This window comes from Trachypithecus francoisi, unplaced genomic scaffold (assembly GCF_009764315.1).
Source record: "Trachypithecus francoisi isolate TF-2019V2 unplaced genomic scaffold, Tfra_2.0 Lachesis_group4, whole genome shotgun sequence".
Taxonomy (NCBI): Eukaryota; Metazoa; Chordata; class Mammalia; order Primates; family Cercopithecidae; genus Trachypithecus; species Trachypithecus francoisi.
Window position 1 is genome coordinate 105,230,085 of NW_022681469.1, and position 15,325 is coordinate 105,245,409.

Consider the following 15,325-nt stretch of genomic DNA (forward strand, 5'->3'; position numbering starts at 1 on the left):
TTCTTTATCCCTACCAATTCTCTCTCTTTACTTCCTTCCCCTTCCAATCTTGAGGCCTGTATTAGTCAGCTCAGGCTGCCATAAGGAAATACCATAGACTGGGTGGCTTATGCAATAGAAATGTACTTATTCACAGTTCTAGAGACTAGAAATCCAAAATCAGAGTGCCAGCGTGGTCAGGTTCTGGCATGGGCCCTCTTCCTAGCTTGCAGACGGCTGCCTTCTCACTGTATCCTCACATGACAGGAGAGAGCAAACTTCCTGATGTCTTGTAGGAGCACTAATCCCAGCATGCGGGCTCTACTTCGTGACCTCATCTAAACCTAATTATCCTCCAAAAGGCCCCATCTCCAAATACCAATACATTGGGGGTTAGGGCTTCAACATATATATTTTGGGGGGCACAATTAGCCCAAAATATGGCCCAAGTCTATCATTTTGGTCATTCGTTTGCCAGTGGTCTTACTCTCGTTCCCTTTTGTCCTCCTGGTGCAACCTTTTAGTCAAACCCCAGCCTGGGATTAGGCCAGTAGTCCCTTTCCATGGGGCAGCTCCCAGCTGTTGAGCGCTGCCAGGCAAAAATCAAAACAGATTAAAGACCTGTGGTCACTGAAAATTAGGGTCTTCCCAGATTCATGTACTGATATGAAAGAACTATCACTTATACATGGTCTTAAGTTTAAAAAACGGCAAGATGCATTTCAATAGGCTTAATGCAATGATTTCTGTAGAAATGTAATGTGTTATCTATGTGAAATGGACTTGTGTTTGCTTAGAAATAGTACAAGTTGGCCGGTCGTGGTGGCTCACACCTGTAATTCCAGCACTTTGGGAGGCCGAGGCAGGCGGATCACCTGAGGTTGGGAGATCAAGACCAGCCTGACGAACATGGAGAAACCCCGCCTCTACTAAAAATATATGGTATTTTTACAGGCATTGTGGTGGGTGCCTGTAATCCCAGCTACTAGAGAGGCTGAGGCAGGAGAATCACTTGAACCTAGGAGGGGGAGGTTGTGGTGAGCTGAGATCACGCCATTGCACTCCAGCCTGGGCAACAAGAGCAAAACTCCATCTCAAAAAAAAAAAAAGGAAAGAGTACAAGTTGTGAACCCAGCCGACAAAAGTATTTTTAAATGTAGAGGTAATTTAGCTTGTAAAAATATAAACAACACAAATGCATTCTAAATATTTAAAACCAGAGGCTGGGCACAGTGGCTCACACCTGTAATCCCAGCACTTTGGGAGGCCAATGCTGGGGGATCACTGGAGGCAGGTGTTGGAGACCAGCCTTGGCAACATAGCAAGATCTCTCTCTACAAAAACCAAAAAAATTAGCCAGGAGTGGTGGCACATGCCTTGAGAGGCTAGGGCAGGAGGATGGCTTGATCTCATGAGTTCAAGGCTTCAGTGAGCCATGATGGCACTAATGCACTCCAGCCTGGGTGACAGAGTGAGAAACTATCTCTAAAAAATGTGTATGTATATTAAATATTGATATATCTTAAATATATGTGACTTGTCCCCCTCCCTCCTTATTCTTTCTCTCTCTGGCTTTCAATTTCCAAGCCATATGCTGCTATAATATTTGTATTTTCCAAAGAGCTTGTATTATTTCTGTAATTAGAAAGAATAAAGATTAAGAGGATGAAGAAAGAGCTATGGTCTATAAAGTCTATGAATTAGGTTCCTGGGACTGCCATAACAAAGTACCACAAGCTTGGTGGCTTAAAACGTCAGAAATGTATCATCCCAGCATTCTAGAGGCTGGAAGTCTGAAATCAAGGCCTCAGCAGGGCTGTGCTTCCTTGAGTCCCTGGGTGGCATCCTTCCCTGCCTTGTCTCAGCTTCTGGTGGTGGCTGCCACCTGTGGTGTTCCCTGGCCTGCAGCTGCATCGCTCCATCTTCACTTGGCATTCTCCCTCTGCAAATCTGTCTGTGACCAAACTCTTCTAAGGACTCCAGTCATATTAAGGGCCCATCCTAATGACTTCATCTTGTTTACATCTGCAAAGACCCTATTTCCAAACAAGTTTATATTCCCAAGTACCAGGAGTTGGGATTTCAATAAACATTTTTGGGGGATGCAATTCAATCCATAACAGTCTCCAAGCTCAGCTGGGCCTCCAGCACTGGCCTGAATTGTTTACACATCTCTCCAACAGGGTTTACGCTGGTGTTCTTTATACCGGGTCTTGCAACCTCCTCCATCCTCCACAACATTACAGCCTGGCAACCTTTCCCCTCACATTCAACAGGTGACTTTACCTCCTACTTCACAGAAGTCACAGAAAGGAAGTCTCTGAATTTCATGCAGCTTCTACCTCTCACTTCACTCATCCTCCTTTCCTGTTCTCCATCAGCATGTTCTTCCACAGGTCTAATCCATGTCTTATTTTTTGGATCCCTTCTCACTGATGCAGGGAGCCTGCTCCTCTCCCTGTTCCCTCCATACCAGGAAGTGACACCACAATTTATTCATTTTCTTAGAGTAAAACTATCTACAAGTAAGTATTATTTTCTTCTCTTGATTTTCCTCCCTCCTGCAGTATGTCTTTCTATCAGCAAGTCTGATTTGCTTCACTTTCAAAATAGCTTCTAAATCCAACCTCTCTTCGCATCTCCACTATTCATACCCTGACCCAGGCAAGCTAAAGGGCACCAACAATGACTCCCTAACTAGTATCCTGCCTCCATCCTCATCCCATTCCAGCCCAATCTCCACACATAGCCAAAATCATCCTTTTAAAGCAGACATCAGACCATTTACACCCCTGCTTAAAATGCTTCAGTGACTTCTCATTGCACTGAAAATACAATTTTCTTACCATGGCCTACAATATCTATGATTTAGCTTCTGCTTACCTCTCTGCTCTTATTTTATACCAGTCTCCTCTTCACTCACAATATTCTAGACAGACGGGTTTTCTTACTGTTCTTTTCACTGGCCAAGCAGGTTTCTACCTCAGGACCTTGGCACATGCTCTTATTGTGACTGATTCCTTGTCATGTTCATGTCCTAGAGCAGATGTTCCTTCCTCAGAGAGGACTGACCACCTATCTAAAGACCACCTTCATCTCACATCACGCTCTGTCAATTTTCCCTACTTTATTATTTTTAGAGTATCAATATCTGAAATGATGTATTAATCAGCTTATTTTTATTTTGCCAATCTGGTCCCAAAGACTATGAGCTCCTTGCAAACAGGAACTTCATTATTTTTGTTCACTGCTGCCCCTCCAGTGCCTAGAACAATGCCTGGCACATAGTAGGTGCTTGGTAACCTTTATTGAATGACTATGTGACAGGTGTACGACTCTCGTGCAGCATAGAAGATTCACAGAGGACACTACCTCACTCCCATGACATACACGTTTAAGTCCTAAGAGGTCTCTTGAAGGCCAAAAGTTTGGTCACTCAGTGTCAAGTTGGAACACAGGAGTCCTTTCAAAGGTTCAGAATCCCATCACTAGGACCCAGTTTCCACCAGAGCAACACATGACCATTTCTTCCCTGAGACCCTGGCATTGTCACAGTCAGTGAACAGGTCTCCATTTCTTCTGGCACCCACAGGCCTTGATTCTGCAGGTTTTCATCTCAGAGAAAATCTTGTCACTCTGGCCACTTCTGCTTCTCACTCTCCAAGCCCCTGAATGCCACCTCCCCAACCGTACTTTAACAGATTAGAAAATAAAGTTTTCCCTTACCTATGCCCTGGGAATCAAGGAGGGAGGGAAGGGAAACATACCTCTTCCCGCCTGATGCTTCTGTACCAGTGAAATCAAAAGAGAATTAAATCTTACAACAAATGGCACTGCTTCAGCTATTGACACTATCCCACATAATTCAAGGGACCTCATCTCCTCACTTTTGGAGGACAGAGGCTGAAACAAATCTTTGCTAAGTGAGGCTGGAAGTTGGGGCAAAACATTATTAATGGGTCACGGGCCAGAAAGGAGAGTCAGTGAGGGAGGATTAATGAGGCCAGATCATCTGGCCCACAAGCTGGGCTTACTCATCCTTCTGAGGCTTCCTCGGTGCACCTATCTGCTTTGGCTCTTGCTAGGGCTGCGTGAGCCTAAGGAAATAAGACTAAAAAAATCAAGCTTTGTGTATTAGTCTGTTTTCATGCTGCTGATAAAGACACACCGAAGAGTGGGCAATTTACAAAAGAAAGAGGTTTAATTGGACTTACAGTTTCACGTGGCTGGGGAAGCCTCACAATCATGGCAGAAGGCAAGGAGGAGCAAGTCACATCTTACAGGGATGGCAGCAGGCAAAGACAGTTTGTGCAGGAAAACTCCCCCTTATAATAACCATCATATCTCATGAGATTTATTCATTATCATGAGAACAACACAGGAAAGACCTACCCCTATGATTCAGTTACCTCCCACTGGGTCCCTCTCACAACATATGGGAATTCAAGATGAGATTTGGGTGAGGACACAGCCAAACCATATCACTTTGGAACTCTCAGCTTCTCAAGGGGTAAATGTTGATTAAATGACTATACGACAGGTGCCGGGGCTCTTACATGGCACAGAAGATTCAGGGAGGATACTACCTCACTGCTGTGACACTCATTGTCAAAGCCCCAGGAGGCACCTTGAAGGAACCTCCCTTCTCAAGAAATAGAATCGTATACTCGGTTCAGGGAAGATCCCTGTACTAGTTATCTACCGTTATGTGACAAATTACTCCAAAACTAGCAGCTTAAAAAACAACAAATATTTATTCTCTCAATGTTTTTGAAATTCAAAAATATGGGAGAAGCTTAGCTGGCAAGTTGTGGATCTTTCATAAGGTTAGATTCAAGAGGTCATCTGGGGCTACAGTCATTTGAAGGTTGGACTGGGGCTGGAAAATCTACCTCCTGCATGGCTCACCCCCATGGCTGTTGGCAGGAGGCCTCAGCTCCTCACTGACTATTGGTAGTAATCATAAAAAAGCTGAAGTGGCTATATTAATGTTAGGCTGAACAGATTATAAGATACAAAGTACATTTTGAGATGAAGAATATTTCATAATAATAAAAATGTCATTTGCCAGTAAGATATAACAATTATAAATGTGTACATGCCTCATAACAAATTCAAAATACATAAAGCAAACATGAAAGAACTAAAGGGAAAAATAGACAAATCCACAGTTGTGGTTAGATATTTTAACTTCCTTGCTTAGTTACTGATAGAACTAGATAAAAAATTAGTAATGATCATGAAAGTTGTCAGAGTCTAAGTGGAATTACTTATGTCAAACTCTAACAAAAATAAATAAATAAGGCTGGCAGGCTGAGAAGTGAGGCGGTGGCAGCGGGGGGCGGTGGGGGCTTGCACACATATCTGTGATAAGAACTCAATTACAAAGACTCTCTGAAGAGCTCTTACCTGCCCATGCCTGTAACAAGAAGTTTTGTCAAAGACTTCCCAAACTGTTACATGGATCACAAGGATAGCTAGCCAGATGTACAAGAACACCTGCCTGACACACTGTCTTCACTAATGAACTGGCTTCAACTCCTGTGATAAGCTGCTGTAACCAATATTCTCTTTGTTTCAAAGCAAATTATGTGTACTTCTCCCTGTTGCCTTTAAAAGCTTCCCTTTGCCTCAGCCTCTTCAGATATGCCTATGGTCCCAAGAGCCCCATGTCCTGGATTTGCAAGTCCCCTGCGTATCTCAAATAAACTCAATATCTCTGGAGAATCTCCCTCTGTTATTTGGGTTGAAGTAATATAGAAGACCTGAACAACACTATCAACCACCTTGATCTAATTGACATGTATAAAACACAACATACAATAACTGGATAATACACACTTTTTAAGTACACATGGAGTGTTCGCCAAGATATACCATATGTTGAGTCATAAACAAGTCAATAAATTTCAAAAGGCTTTCTCAGATTACACAGGAATTAAACTAGAAAGCAACAATTAAAATAATAGGATATGTTAAAAAGCCCTAGATATTTGGAAATTAAACAACACTCTTCTTGATAAGGAGTAAGTCAAGGAAGAAATCAAAAGAAAATTAGAAAGTACTTTAAACTAAATGAAAATGAAAATAATGTATCAAAAATTTGTGGATTTAACTAAAGCAGTAAGTAGAAGGAAATCTATAATTTCAAATGTTTGTCTTAGAAGAAAGGCTTATAAATTTTCATATTGAGAAGCTAAAAAAGAAGAGCAAATTAAACCCAGGGTAAGTAAAAAGGAAAACTTATAAAGATAAAAGTGGAAATCAATGGAATAGAAAATAGACAAAATAATAGAGAACATTAACAAACTCAAAACTTTTATGTTTAACAAAATTGATAAAGTTGTAAACTTTTAGCAAGACTAATCAAGAAAAGAGAGGGAGAGAAAAAAACTAATTACTGGTATCAGGAATGAAAGAGGAGATTTCATTCCAGATCTTATACATATATTCAAATAATAATACTGGAATATTATAAACAACTTTAAAACAATAAATCTGATAACTTACATGAAATGGCCAGATTCCTTGAAAAACAAAACTTACCAAAAGTGGCAAAAGATAAAATAGAAAGCATGGATGGCTCTGCATCTGCAAAAAAACTTTTCCACAAAGAAAACTCCAGAATTCACTGGTGAATTCTATCAAATGGTTATGGAAGAAATGATAACAATCTTACAAAGACTGAAATTTCAGAAAATAGAAGAGAAAGAAACTCTTATTTTATAAAGCCAGGCCAAGACCTGACAAAGATACAAGAGAAAAAAATGATAAGCTGATATTTTTTATGAACATACAGGCAAAAATCTTTATCAAGATGTTAGTAAATAAAATCCAGCAGAATATAAGAAAGACAAAATCAAGTTGAATTTGTTAACATTACATTAATAGAGAAACATTGGACACGTTTCCCTCTAAGATCAGGAACAAGGCAAGATGTTCATTCACTGCTTCTATTCAATATTGTGCAAGATGACCCAGACTATGCAACCACGCAAGTAAAAGAAAAAGGCATAAATATTGGAAAGAAAGAAGTAAAACTGATTCTATTTACAAAAGATGTGCATATTAATATAGAAAATCCTAAGGAATCTACAACCCCTGCCCCTGCAAAACAAATAATAGCACTAATAAGTGAAAGTTTCAACATCACTATACAAAATCAATTTTATTTCTCTACATTAACAGCAAACCAATGGAAAATAAAATAACATTTACAAGACTCAAAGAATAAAATACTTAGGAATACATTTATTTACCAAAATGCATTCAGTCCTTTAAACTAGGAATTCTCCCCGAATTAACCTACAGGTTCACAATACCAGCAGGTATTGTTAAAAAGTTGGCAAGTCAATTCTAAAATGTATATAGAAATAGACAGAACCCGGAATAGAAAAACAATTTTGAAAAAGAAAGGATAGACAATATACATTATTTGACTTCAAGAATTATCCTCAAGCAACAGTCATCAAGGAAGTGTGATACTAGCATAAAAATTATTGATAGATAAATGGATCATTAGAACAGAATAGAGACCCCAGATATAGACCCACCTTATATGGTCAACTTATTTTTGACAAAGGCACTACAGCTGATCAATGGCAATAATTTTTTGTAAGCTCTTCTTTTTCCCAACAAATGGTGCTGTAGCAAGTGGATATCTATATGGGAAGTGTCAGGCCTCTGAGCCCAAGCTAAGCCATCCTATCCCCAGTGACCTGCACGTATACATCCAGATGGCCTGAAGCAACTGAAGATCCACAAAAGTGAAAATAGCCTTAACTGATGACATTCCACCATTGTGATTTGTTTCTGCCCTACCCTAACTGATCAATGTACTTTGTAATCTCCCCCACCCTTAAGAAGATTCTTTATAATCTCCCCCAAATTTAAGAAGGTTCTTTGTCATTCTCCCCACTCTTGAGAATGTACTTTGTGAGATCCGCCCCCCTACCCCCAAAACATTGCTCTTAACTCCACCACCTATCCCAAAACCTATAAGAACTAATGACAATCCCACCACCCTTTGCTGACTCTCTTTTTGGACTCAGCTTGCTCACACAAAGGCTGTTGCTCACACAAAGGCTGTTTGGTGGTCTCTTCACACGGACATGTGAAACGGGAAGAATGAACTCTGACCCTTACCTAAAACTATACACAAAAATTAATTCAAGATGCATCATAGACCTAAACACAAAACTATTATTTTGGACAAAAATATGGGTGAATATCTGAGTGTAGGCAAAGATTTTTTAGAACCCAGAAAAAAAAAAAAAGAAATGATAAATTAGACTTTATCAAAATTAAAAATTTCTGCTTATCGAAATCATCATTAACAAATAGACATGCCACAGACTGGAAGAAAATATTCATGAAACATGTACCTAGCAAAAGACTGTATCCAGCATATCTAAAATTCCTATAATTCAATATTAAAAAGCAAAGACAAAAAATGTGGAAGTTTCACAAAAGAAGAGGTACAAATGACCACTAAGCACATGAAAACACAATCAACTCTATTAATCACCAAGAAAATACATAAAAGCCACAAAGAGATATAGCTGTTAGAATAGCTAAAATCTGGAAGGCCAGCAACATCAAATGTTAACAAGGATGTGGAGCAACTAAAACTCTTACATATTGCTCATGAGAAAACTCTTACATACAACCACATTGGAAAAACTTGTGACAATCTAATAAAATTAAATATGCATCTATCGTTTGACTCAGCAATTCTGCACCTAGATATTTACCCAAGATAAATAAAAACATATATCTACAAAAAAAGATGTATGAGAATGTTCACAGTAGCATTATTCATAATGGTCTAGAATATGAAACAACCCAAATGTCTATCAACTAGTGAATAAATTAATAAATTATAGTATACTCACACAATGGGATACTACAGAGCAAAAAAGGGCAAATTTCTGATATGTGAAACAATATGGATTAATCTCTCACACATTATGGCCAATTAAAGACATCAGACACAGAGTACATATTACATGATTTCATTTATACAACAGTCTAGATCTAAGAGGAAAATAAATCAAAATAGTGATTGCCTGGTTGTGGAGGGTGGGACGACCAGGATGACATGCAAGGGAACTTTGTGGGGTCAGGGAAAAATGTTCTTTATCTTGCTTGGTGTTGGGGTTACAAGAGGGTATTGTTTTGTTGCAACCCGTTGAACTATACATTTTTGTTCATTTTAATGTATGCAAAATGTATTTCCCTCAAATAAATGAACTTTAATAAAGAAAGAAAAATATATGATCATACATACACAATACTAGGGCCTCTTGCAGGGCACTTAAAGAGCCCAACCGAGAAAGGGGCTAAACTCACTTGAAGCTTCATTAGCTATGTAGAAAATCTGCCTCTGCCCCCAGCTCACATTCTGGCCCAACACTCACTCAGTTGTGTGACCATGGACAAGTTGTTTGATATCTCAGTCCCTTGAATCCCACATGTGAAAACTGGGAATAATTATAGAACCTATCTCACTAAATTGGTGAATAAATTCCATGAGATAAATTAGAACGAAATGGTACATAGTGAGTCCTCAACAAACGTAAACTATTATCATTATTGTGCAGACACAGGAAAACAGTTTGGGAAATTCTGCCAAGGGCCATGAAGGACCTACTGAAGTGTCTTGAGAAGAGAAGGGACACAGTCAGATTTGCCTTTCACAAATAATGACTGGGCCGAGCGCAGTGGCTCACTCCTATAATCCCAGCACTTTGGGAGGCCGAGGTGGGTGGATCACGAGGTCAGGAGTTTGAGACCAGCCTGACAAAAACGATGAAACCCTGTCTCTACTAAAAATAAAAAAAATTAGCTTGGCATGGTGGCACGCGCCTGTAATCCCAGCTACTCAGGAGGCTGAGGAAGGAGAATCGCTTGAACCCGGGAGGCGGAGGTTGCAATGAGCCAAGATCATGCCACTGCACTCCAGCCTGGGTGAAAGAGCGAGAGTCTGTCTGAAAAAAAAAGAAAGAAAGAAAGAATGACTGAAGCAGCAGTGGGAAGGATGAATTGGTGGGGGAGGAGGGAAGAACAGATTTAGAGTCCTTTCAGGACTGTTCTAACATGAAAATGGATGAGACATTATTGATCTAAGGAATTCTTTAGAAATAAAATACAGTTTTATTCAAAGGATATAGAATTTCAACATTTTAATAAAAATCTAAATAAAAATAAAAGTAATACTTAAAATGATTTTCACATTTAAAAATATTAAAATAAATTCAAAATTACCTAGTAAAATAAGTCAAATAAATTATAATTAATATCAAATCTTGAAAGTGTTTAAAAATATAACTGTTTAATATTGCAGAAGGTTCTTAAGCAACCCACCCTGCTCATGTTGAACTGGAAGAACTTCTCCAGAACTGCACACTGGAATGGGAAGAGAACTAACATGGACTTTCATCCTATTAGGAAAGGAGACTTCATTATAGTGAGCCCGTCTACTCCTGCACACCCCTGGGTGTGATTGTGGGTGACAGGAGATGTATGTGCTCTGCTTCAGTGGATACTGCGGAAGAGCTCCCAAGTGTCTGGCTGCACCAGTTGACACTCCCCTGAGCAGTGTGGGAGAGTCTCAGAGGGTCACTTGGCATTTTCCATCATTTTCATTTCAGCCATTTTTGCAGGTGTGCGCAATGCTCTTTTTATAACCAACACATTATTTTTCTCTTCCTTTTCTGGAGGGGGAACCCAGCTTTTCTAGGCCCTCCACTCTTTGGGCAGGAGGAACCTAATGTGGGGCAGGCGGAAGTCATCTCTGGGTGGTTGGTCTGCTGGGGTCTAACCACAGGAGGCAGACAGACTGACGCTATGCCAAGCAGAAGGACTTATCAGGCACCTCTTGCCTTTCCTCATCTCTGTTGGTTCAAATCCTGCTCGCCCCGCAAGGGCAGATTGGAATTTACCTTCTCCAGAAAGCCTGGGGTGACCCTTTTCCCTCACTCCTCCGCCTTTCGCCAGCTTTTGTCTTGACATCGGCGGACCAGGAATGTATGACACTGGGAAAATCATTAACCTCTCTGGGCCTATTTCCTCATCTGGGGAACATCTGCACTTGAGATGTTCTAAGGTCCCTATCTGATTTGATGTTTTGCGACCCTTCTAAGGCGCAGGGCGCGAAAGAACAGAAGCAGAAGTGTGCGTTCAAGGAGGTCCGCCGGGGTGTCACTCGTGTAAGAACCTATGCTTTGAAGGTTCTCGTGTGCCTCGGCCTGCAGGTCTCGCTCAGAGCCGTGTCCTTGAACATCCACCCCACCCTGCTGGGGTGGCTTGACGCACTTCTGTGCAAATCTGTTCACTCGCAGCCCTACCCCTCGCCCGAGCCGGAGAAAACCCTAGGATGTGTCCTTCCGGGTTTTGTGTCGAATCTGCCGCGGCTAGTCGGCGCCGCGTCGTGGGGTGGGGAATGTGCGGCAGCACGCGCGCCGCGGCGTTTACGCGGCGATTTCATCATGCTCCGGGCCGGGCCGCGCGCGCCGCTTCCGTCGCCACCCTCTCTAGACCGCCCAGGGCCGCCGGCTCATGCCCTCTCCGCGTCCAACGCTGCTTAGAGGTGGTCGCGCCGCTCTACTGCTGCTGCTGCCGCCCCGGCTCTTAGCCCGGCCCTCGCTCCCCCTCCGCCGGCTCCTCAGCGCACCCTCCTGCGCCCGGATCTCCTTCCCCGCCGCCTCCCGGAGCAGCATGGACTGCGCGGGGGCTGAGGAGGTGCTGGCACCTCTCAGGCTAGCAGTGCGCCAGCAGGTACCAGTGTTTTGCGCCCTCTGCTAAGCCTTCGGCTCTTCTTCCAGGGCCCTCTTCTGGCTATCCTTCCCTCCTCCCCGAGGAACTGTCCTCCTCTTCGGTTACCCCTTTCTTTCCATTCATCCTCTGGCGTCTTCTTCGCCTCCCCCACTTTGGTCCTAAGTCCCCCGTGCGTCAGCCACCTCATCTCCCGCGGACCTCCGTCCTCCTCTCTGTTTGGATGACTCCCTGGAACCCCTCCGACTTCCTGCGTCTCTCTCCTCTGGCTCTGTTCTCCTTTCCCATTCTGTCACAGCCCGCGTCTCCATTTCCAATGGGGCTGGGATCTGTGACCCTTTGGTTCTCCTCGCCTCCTAACTGAATAACCTTCAGTTTTCCAGGCTCTGCTGTACTCTTTGTGCATCTTGGGTGGAAAGCTTCCTAATACTTTCCGTGGTCAATGATGAGCCGAAAAACTGCCGGTTCTTTCGTCTTACGGCCAGGCCCTTTAATCTTCAGGACGCTTTGAATAGTGTTTCCTCCTTAACATCTTCCTTCATTCAGTGCTTAGTTTAGCCGAATGATTGACTGAGAAAACAGAGTTGAAACGTGGATGTGGGGAGGTGTCGAACTTTTCTATTAATGCTGTAAACTCATCATCCTTTGCTCGTGTCATCTTTTCTGGCTTCTGAACAGGCCATTTGGAACCAGTGAGCTCTCAGATCGTAAACCTGGGAAACTAAATGTTGCGGAGTTACTTGGTGATGTCAGCCATCCTTAGTGTGGAATATTTTGAAATTTGATTTTCCCGAAGGTGAGGGAAGGTTTCATGGGCTGGAGGGCTTGGTGATTTAATATAGACCTCCTTTACCTAGGGCACTGCCATAGAGATTAGAATTTAGAGATGGCGAGGAAAAGATTATTTCAGATGATTCCCATATCCAATTAGGGAGAGCCAGAAGCTTGCAGTAGGACCCCGAGATCGATGACCTAGTAGTAAACACCAAACGGGTTTCTCCTGCATGGGCGCCTGATGCAATAATTTGCCTTAGCTACAGAGGGTGGAACCCTCTCTCGGAAATAATTCATTGGGGTATAGCTGCCGCAAATTCAGCCACTTTGCCATCTGTCCTCTTCGCTGGTTTGAGCCTGACCGATTTTAATAAATAGCCTTTCATTTTGAAATATCACCACGGGCTTAACTTTTTTCTTCATGATTGGTGTCAGAACACAGATTGTATTTTCTCTGTCTCCCTCCACCCACCTTCCACTCCACAAATAAAATTAGGTGTGGTTCTTTTGTCTTTTCTTAACTTGCCATTTTAAAAATATCCTTCCCTTTAGAAGGGAACATACAACTAATTTGGGGAAAAAAAAAAAACCACACCCAAACCCCTCCCTCTGCCACGTTAGCCTGGAACTGCAGTGAAAATCATCCATCGGTAGTTAAGACTGGATCAAGTTAACTAAAGTAAACTTTGATCGCGGCAGCTTTCCGATGCTGTTACTGCCTTGTGTACTGTTTATATTGTCTTGATTATTAATTGTTTTGTACTTTAAGATATTTTCCGAATATGTGAGTTAGTTGATTTAAGTTAGTTTGGATATTTTTTCTAATTTTCCAGTAACACACATATATCGGTTAGTTAATTGTGTGAATTATTGAGTCCGATGTCAGCTGAAAGATAATTTAAAGAGGATCTAATTTTACCCACTTTTTGTTTATGGGGAAATGAGACACACTGTCACCCCTATCCATTTTGGATAATTCCATTGTGAAGTGCAATTGAAAACCTTTCCGGAGTGGGATTTTTACTTAACGACTGGTCTTGTTAGTAGCACATGTTTCATAGAAATTTGTTAATTTGGAAAATGAATGAGTGAGCTTGTCACTTTAAGAAAACAGTGGTTACTATTTGTGGCCAATAATAACCTTTGGAGAAATTTTAGAATTTGAGAAGACGTGTATCTTTTGCTGTGAGCTTGGCAGCTTCACAGTCCTTAAAGATATTTGTGATGAGATGAGTGGTGATATTAACAAACGTGGAATTTTTTTTTTTTTATAGTAGTTGGATAATCTGCATAACTCAGTGAACCAATGTTTTTCCAGGTGACCGGTGCATGATATGAAATCAGGTATTGGTGAAAGAGCCATTCAAAGCTTAAGATACATTAATAGATTTATTCTAACAGTACAAAAAATTTGTTGCTATAGTTTCTGAGTTAGAAATAACCTTGAAGAAAGTAATACTTGTCAGAGTTTTGAGGTAGTATCAAAGAATATCCACAATTATGCGAAACGGCTTTTAAAATTATTTTTCCTTTTCCACCTACATATGTCTTTCTTCATATACTTTACCCAGAACGTCATATTGCAAAAGAAGCAGACTTTCCACATTGGTCTTCTAGGATAATTCACAGATTACATTTACCAAAATAATAAGTGCTAAACTCAAAATTTAAAAACCCACAAGGAAACAAGCCACCTTGAGTGAGACTCAGGGGAAATGATAATAGAATTAGATTCTCCAAAAGTATTAGAATAATCACATACTTTTAAAATGCTTAAGATAATTTTTTAAAATAGAAAGAGGACTCAAAGACATGAGCAAAGAACAACAGACTACCAAAAACAATCTTGCAGTGTGAAAATGGACCACATATTGTATGGAAATGGATCACTGAAATTAAAAACTCTGTTGGGTGCCCAAGGGCTCTATCAATTTAACAACTTTAATTACTCAGCTGAAAGTTTTTCATCCTATATAGGTAATATTTTGATTGTTTTCTCAGATGACCTAGTTCACCATATTACTATAAATACGGAATTAGTATAGGTTGTTGGAAGTTAATAAAATAATTCAGAAATATTAGCAAGGAAAAAATTCCAACTATAAAGAGAAAGGCAAAGGAAGATGAGCCAGCAGTGACAGAAGAATGATCAGAGAAGTGGGAGGAAAACTGAATAATATTTTTTTTGTTTTTTGTAAGCGAGAGGAGAGAGATTTAAGAGGGTGGTCGATTTATTGGTTCTTCTGTGTTCTCAGTACAAATCTTGCTCTTTCTTACTTTTTAATCAATGCTTTTCTCCCCTCCTTTTTCTCCCCTCTATACCCAAAGGAAAAAATTCACCATGTGAGCAGTTATTTGTTAATTTGCCTGTATGTTCTTCTAGATTATAAATGACGAGGGCAGAGACCGTCATTCATAATGACCACTCGCATAATAAACATTCAAATTGCATCATTCTTTTTTTTTTTTTTTTTTTCCATTTTGAGACGGAGTCTCACTTTGTCGCCCAGACTGGAGTGCAGTGACGTGATCTTAGCTCACTGCAGCCTCTGCCTTCTAGGTTCAAGTGATTCTCCTGCCTCAGCCTCCCGAGTGGCTGGGATTACAGGCGCCCACCACCACGGCTGGCTGATTTGTGTATGTTTAGTAGTGATGGGGTATCACCATGTTGGCCAGAATGATCTGAAACTCCTGACCTCAGGTGGTGAAGAGGGCCTTCCAAAGTGCTGGTATTACAGGCATGAGCCACCACACTTGACCTGAATTGTATCATTCTTACATAGACTTTAAAAGGCAT

General features: G+C 41.2%; 1 protein-coding gene across 2 annotated transcripts in view; it reads left to right on the forward strand.

Moving 5' to 3' along the window:
- The first annotated feature begins 11,301 nt into the window (after window positions 1–11,301).
- The window catches only part of GARS1 (glycyl-tRNA synthetase 1), a 39,428-nt gene continuing 35,404 nt past the window's right edge, over window positions 11,302–15,325 (forward strand). The window contains exons 1-2 of one of the 2 annotated variants that reach the window (XM_033194894.1): window positions 11,458–11,757; window positions 12,433–12,550. Coding sequence is in view for 1 of the 2 variants with exons in the window: in XM_033194893.1 (XP_033050784.1) it covers window positions 11,539–11,757 (219 nt within the window). In the remaining variant the exon portion in view is untranslated. Of the gene's footprint in view, window positions 11,758–12,432; window positions 12,551–15,325 lie in introns of both variants that reach the window. The other variant, XM_033194893.1, reaches the window with a different exon arrangement.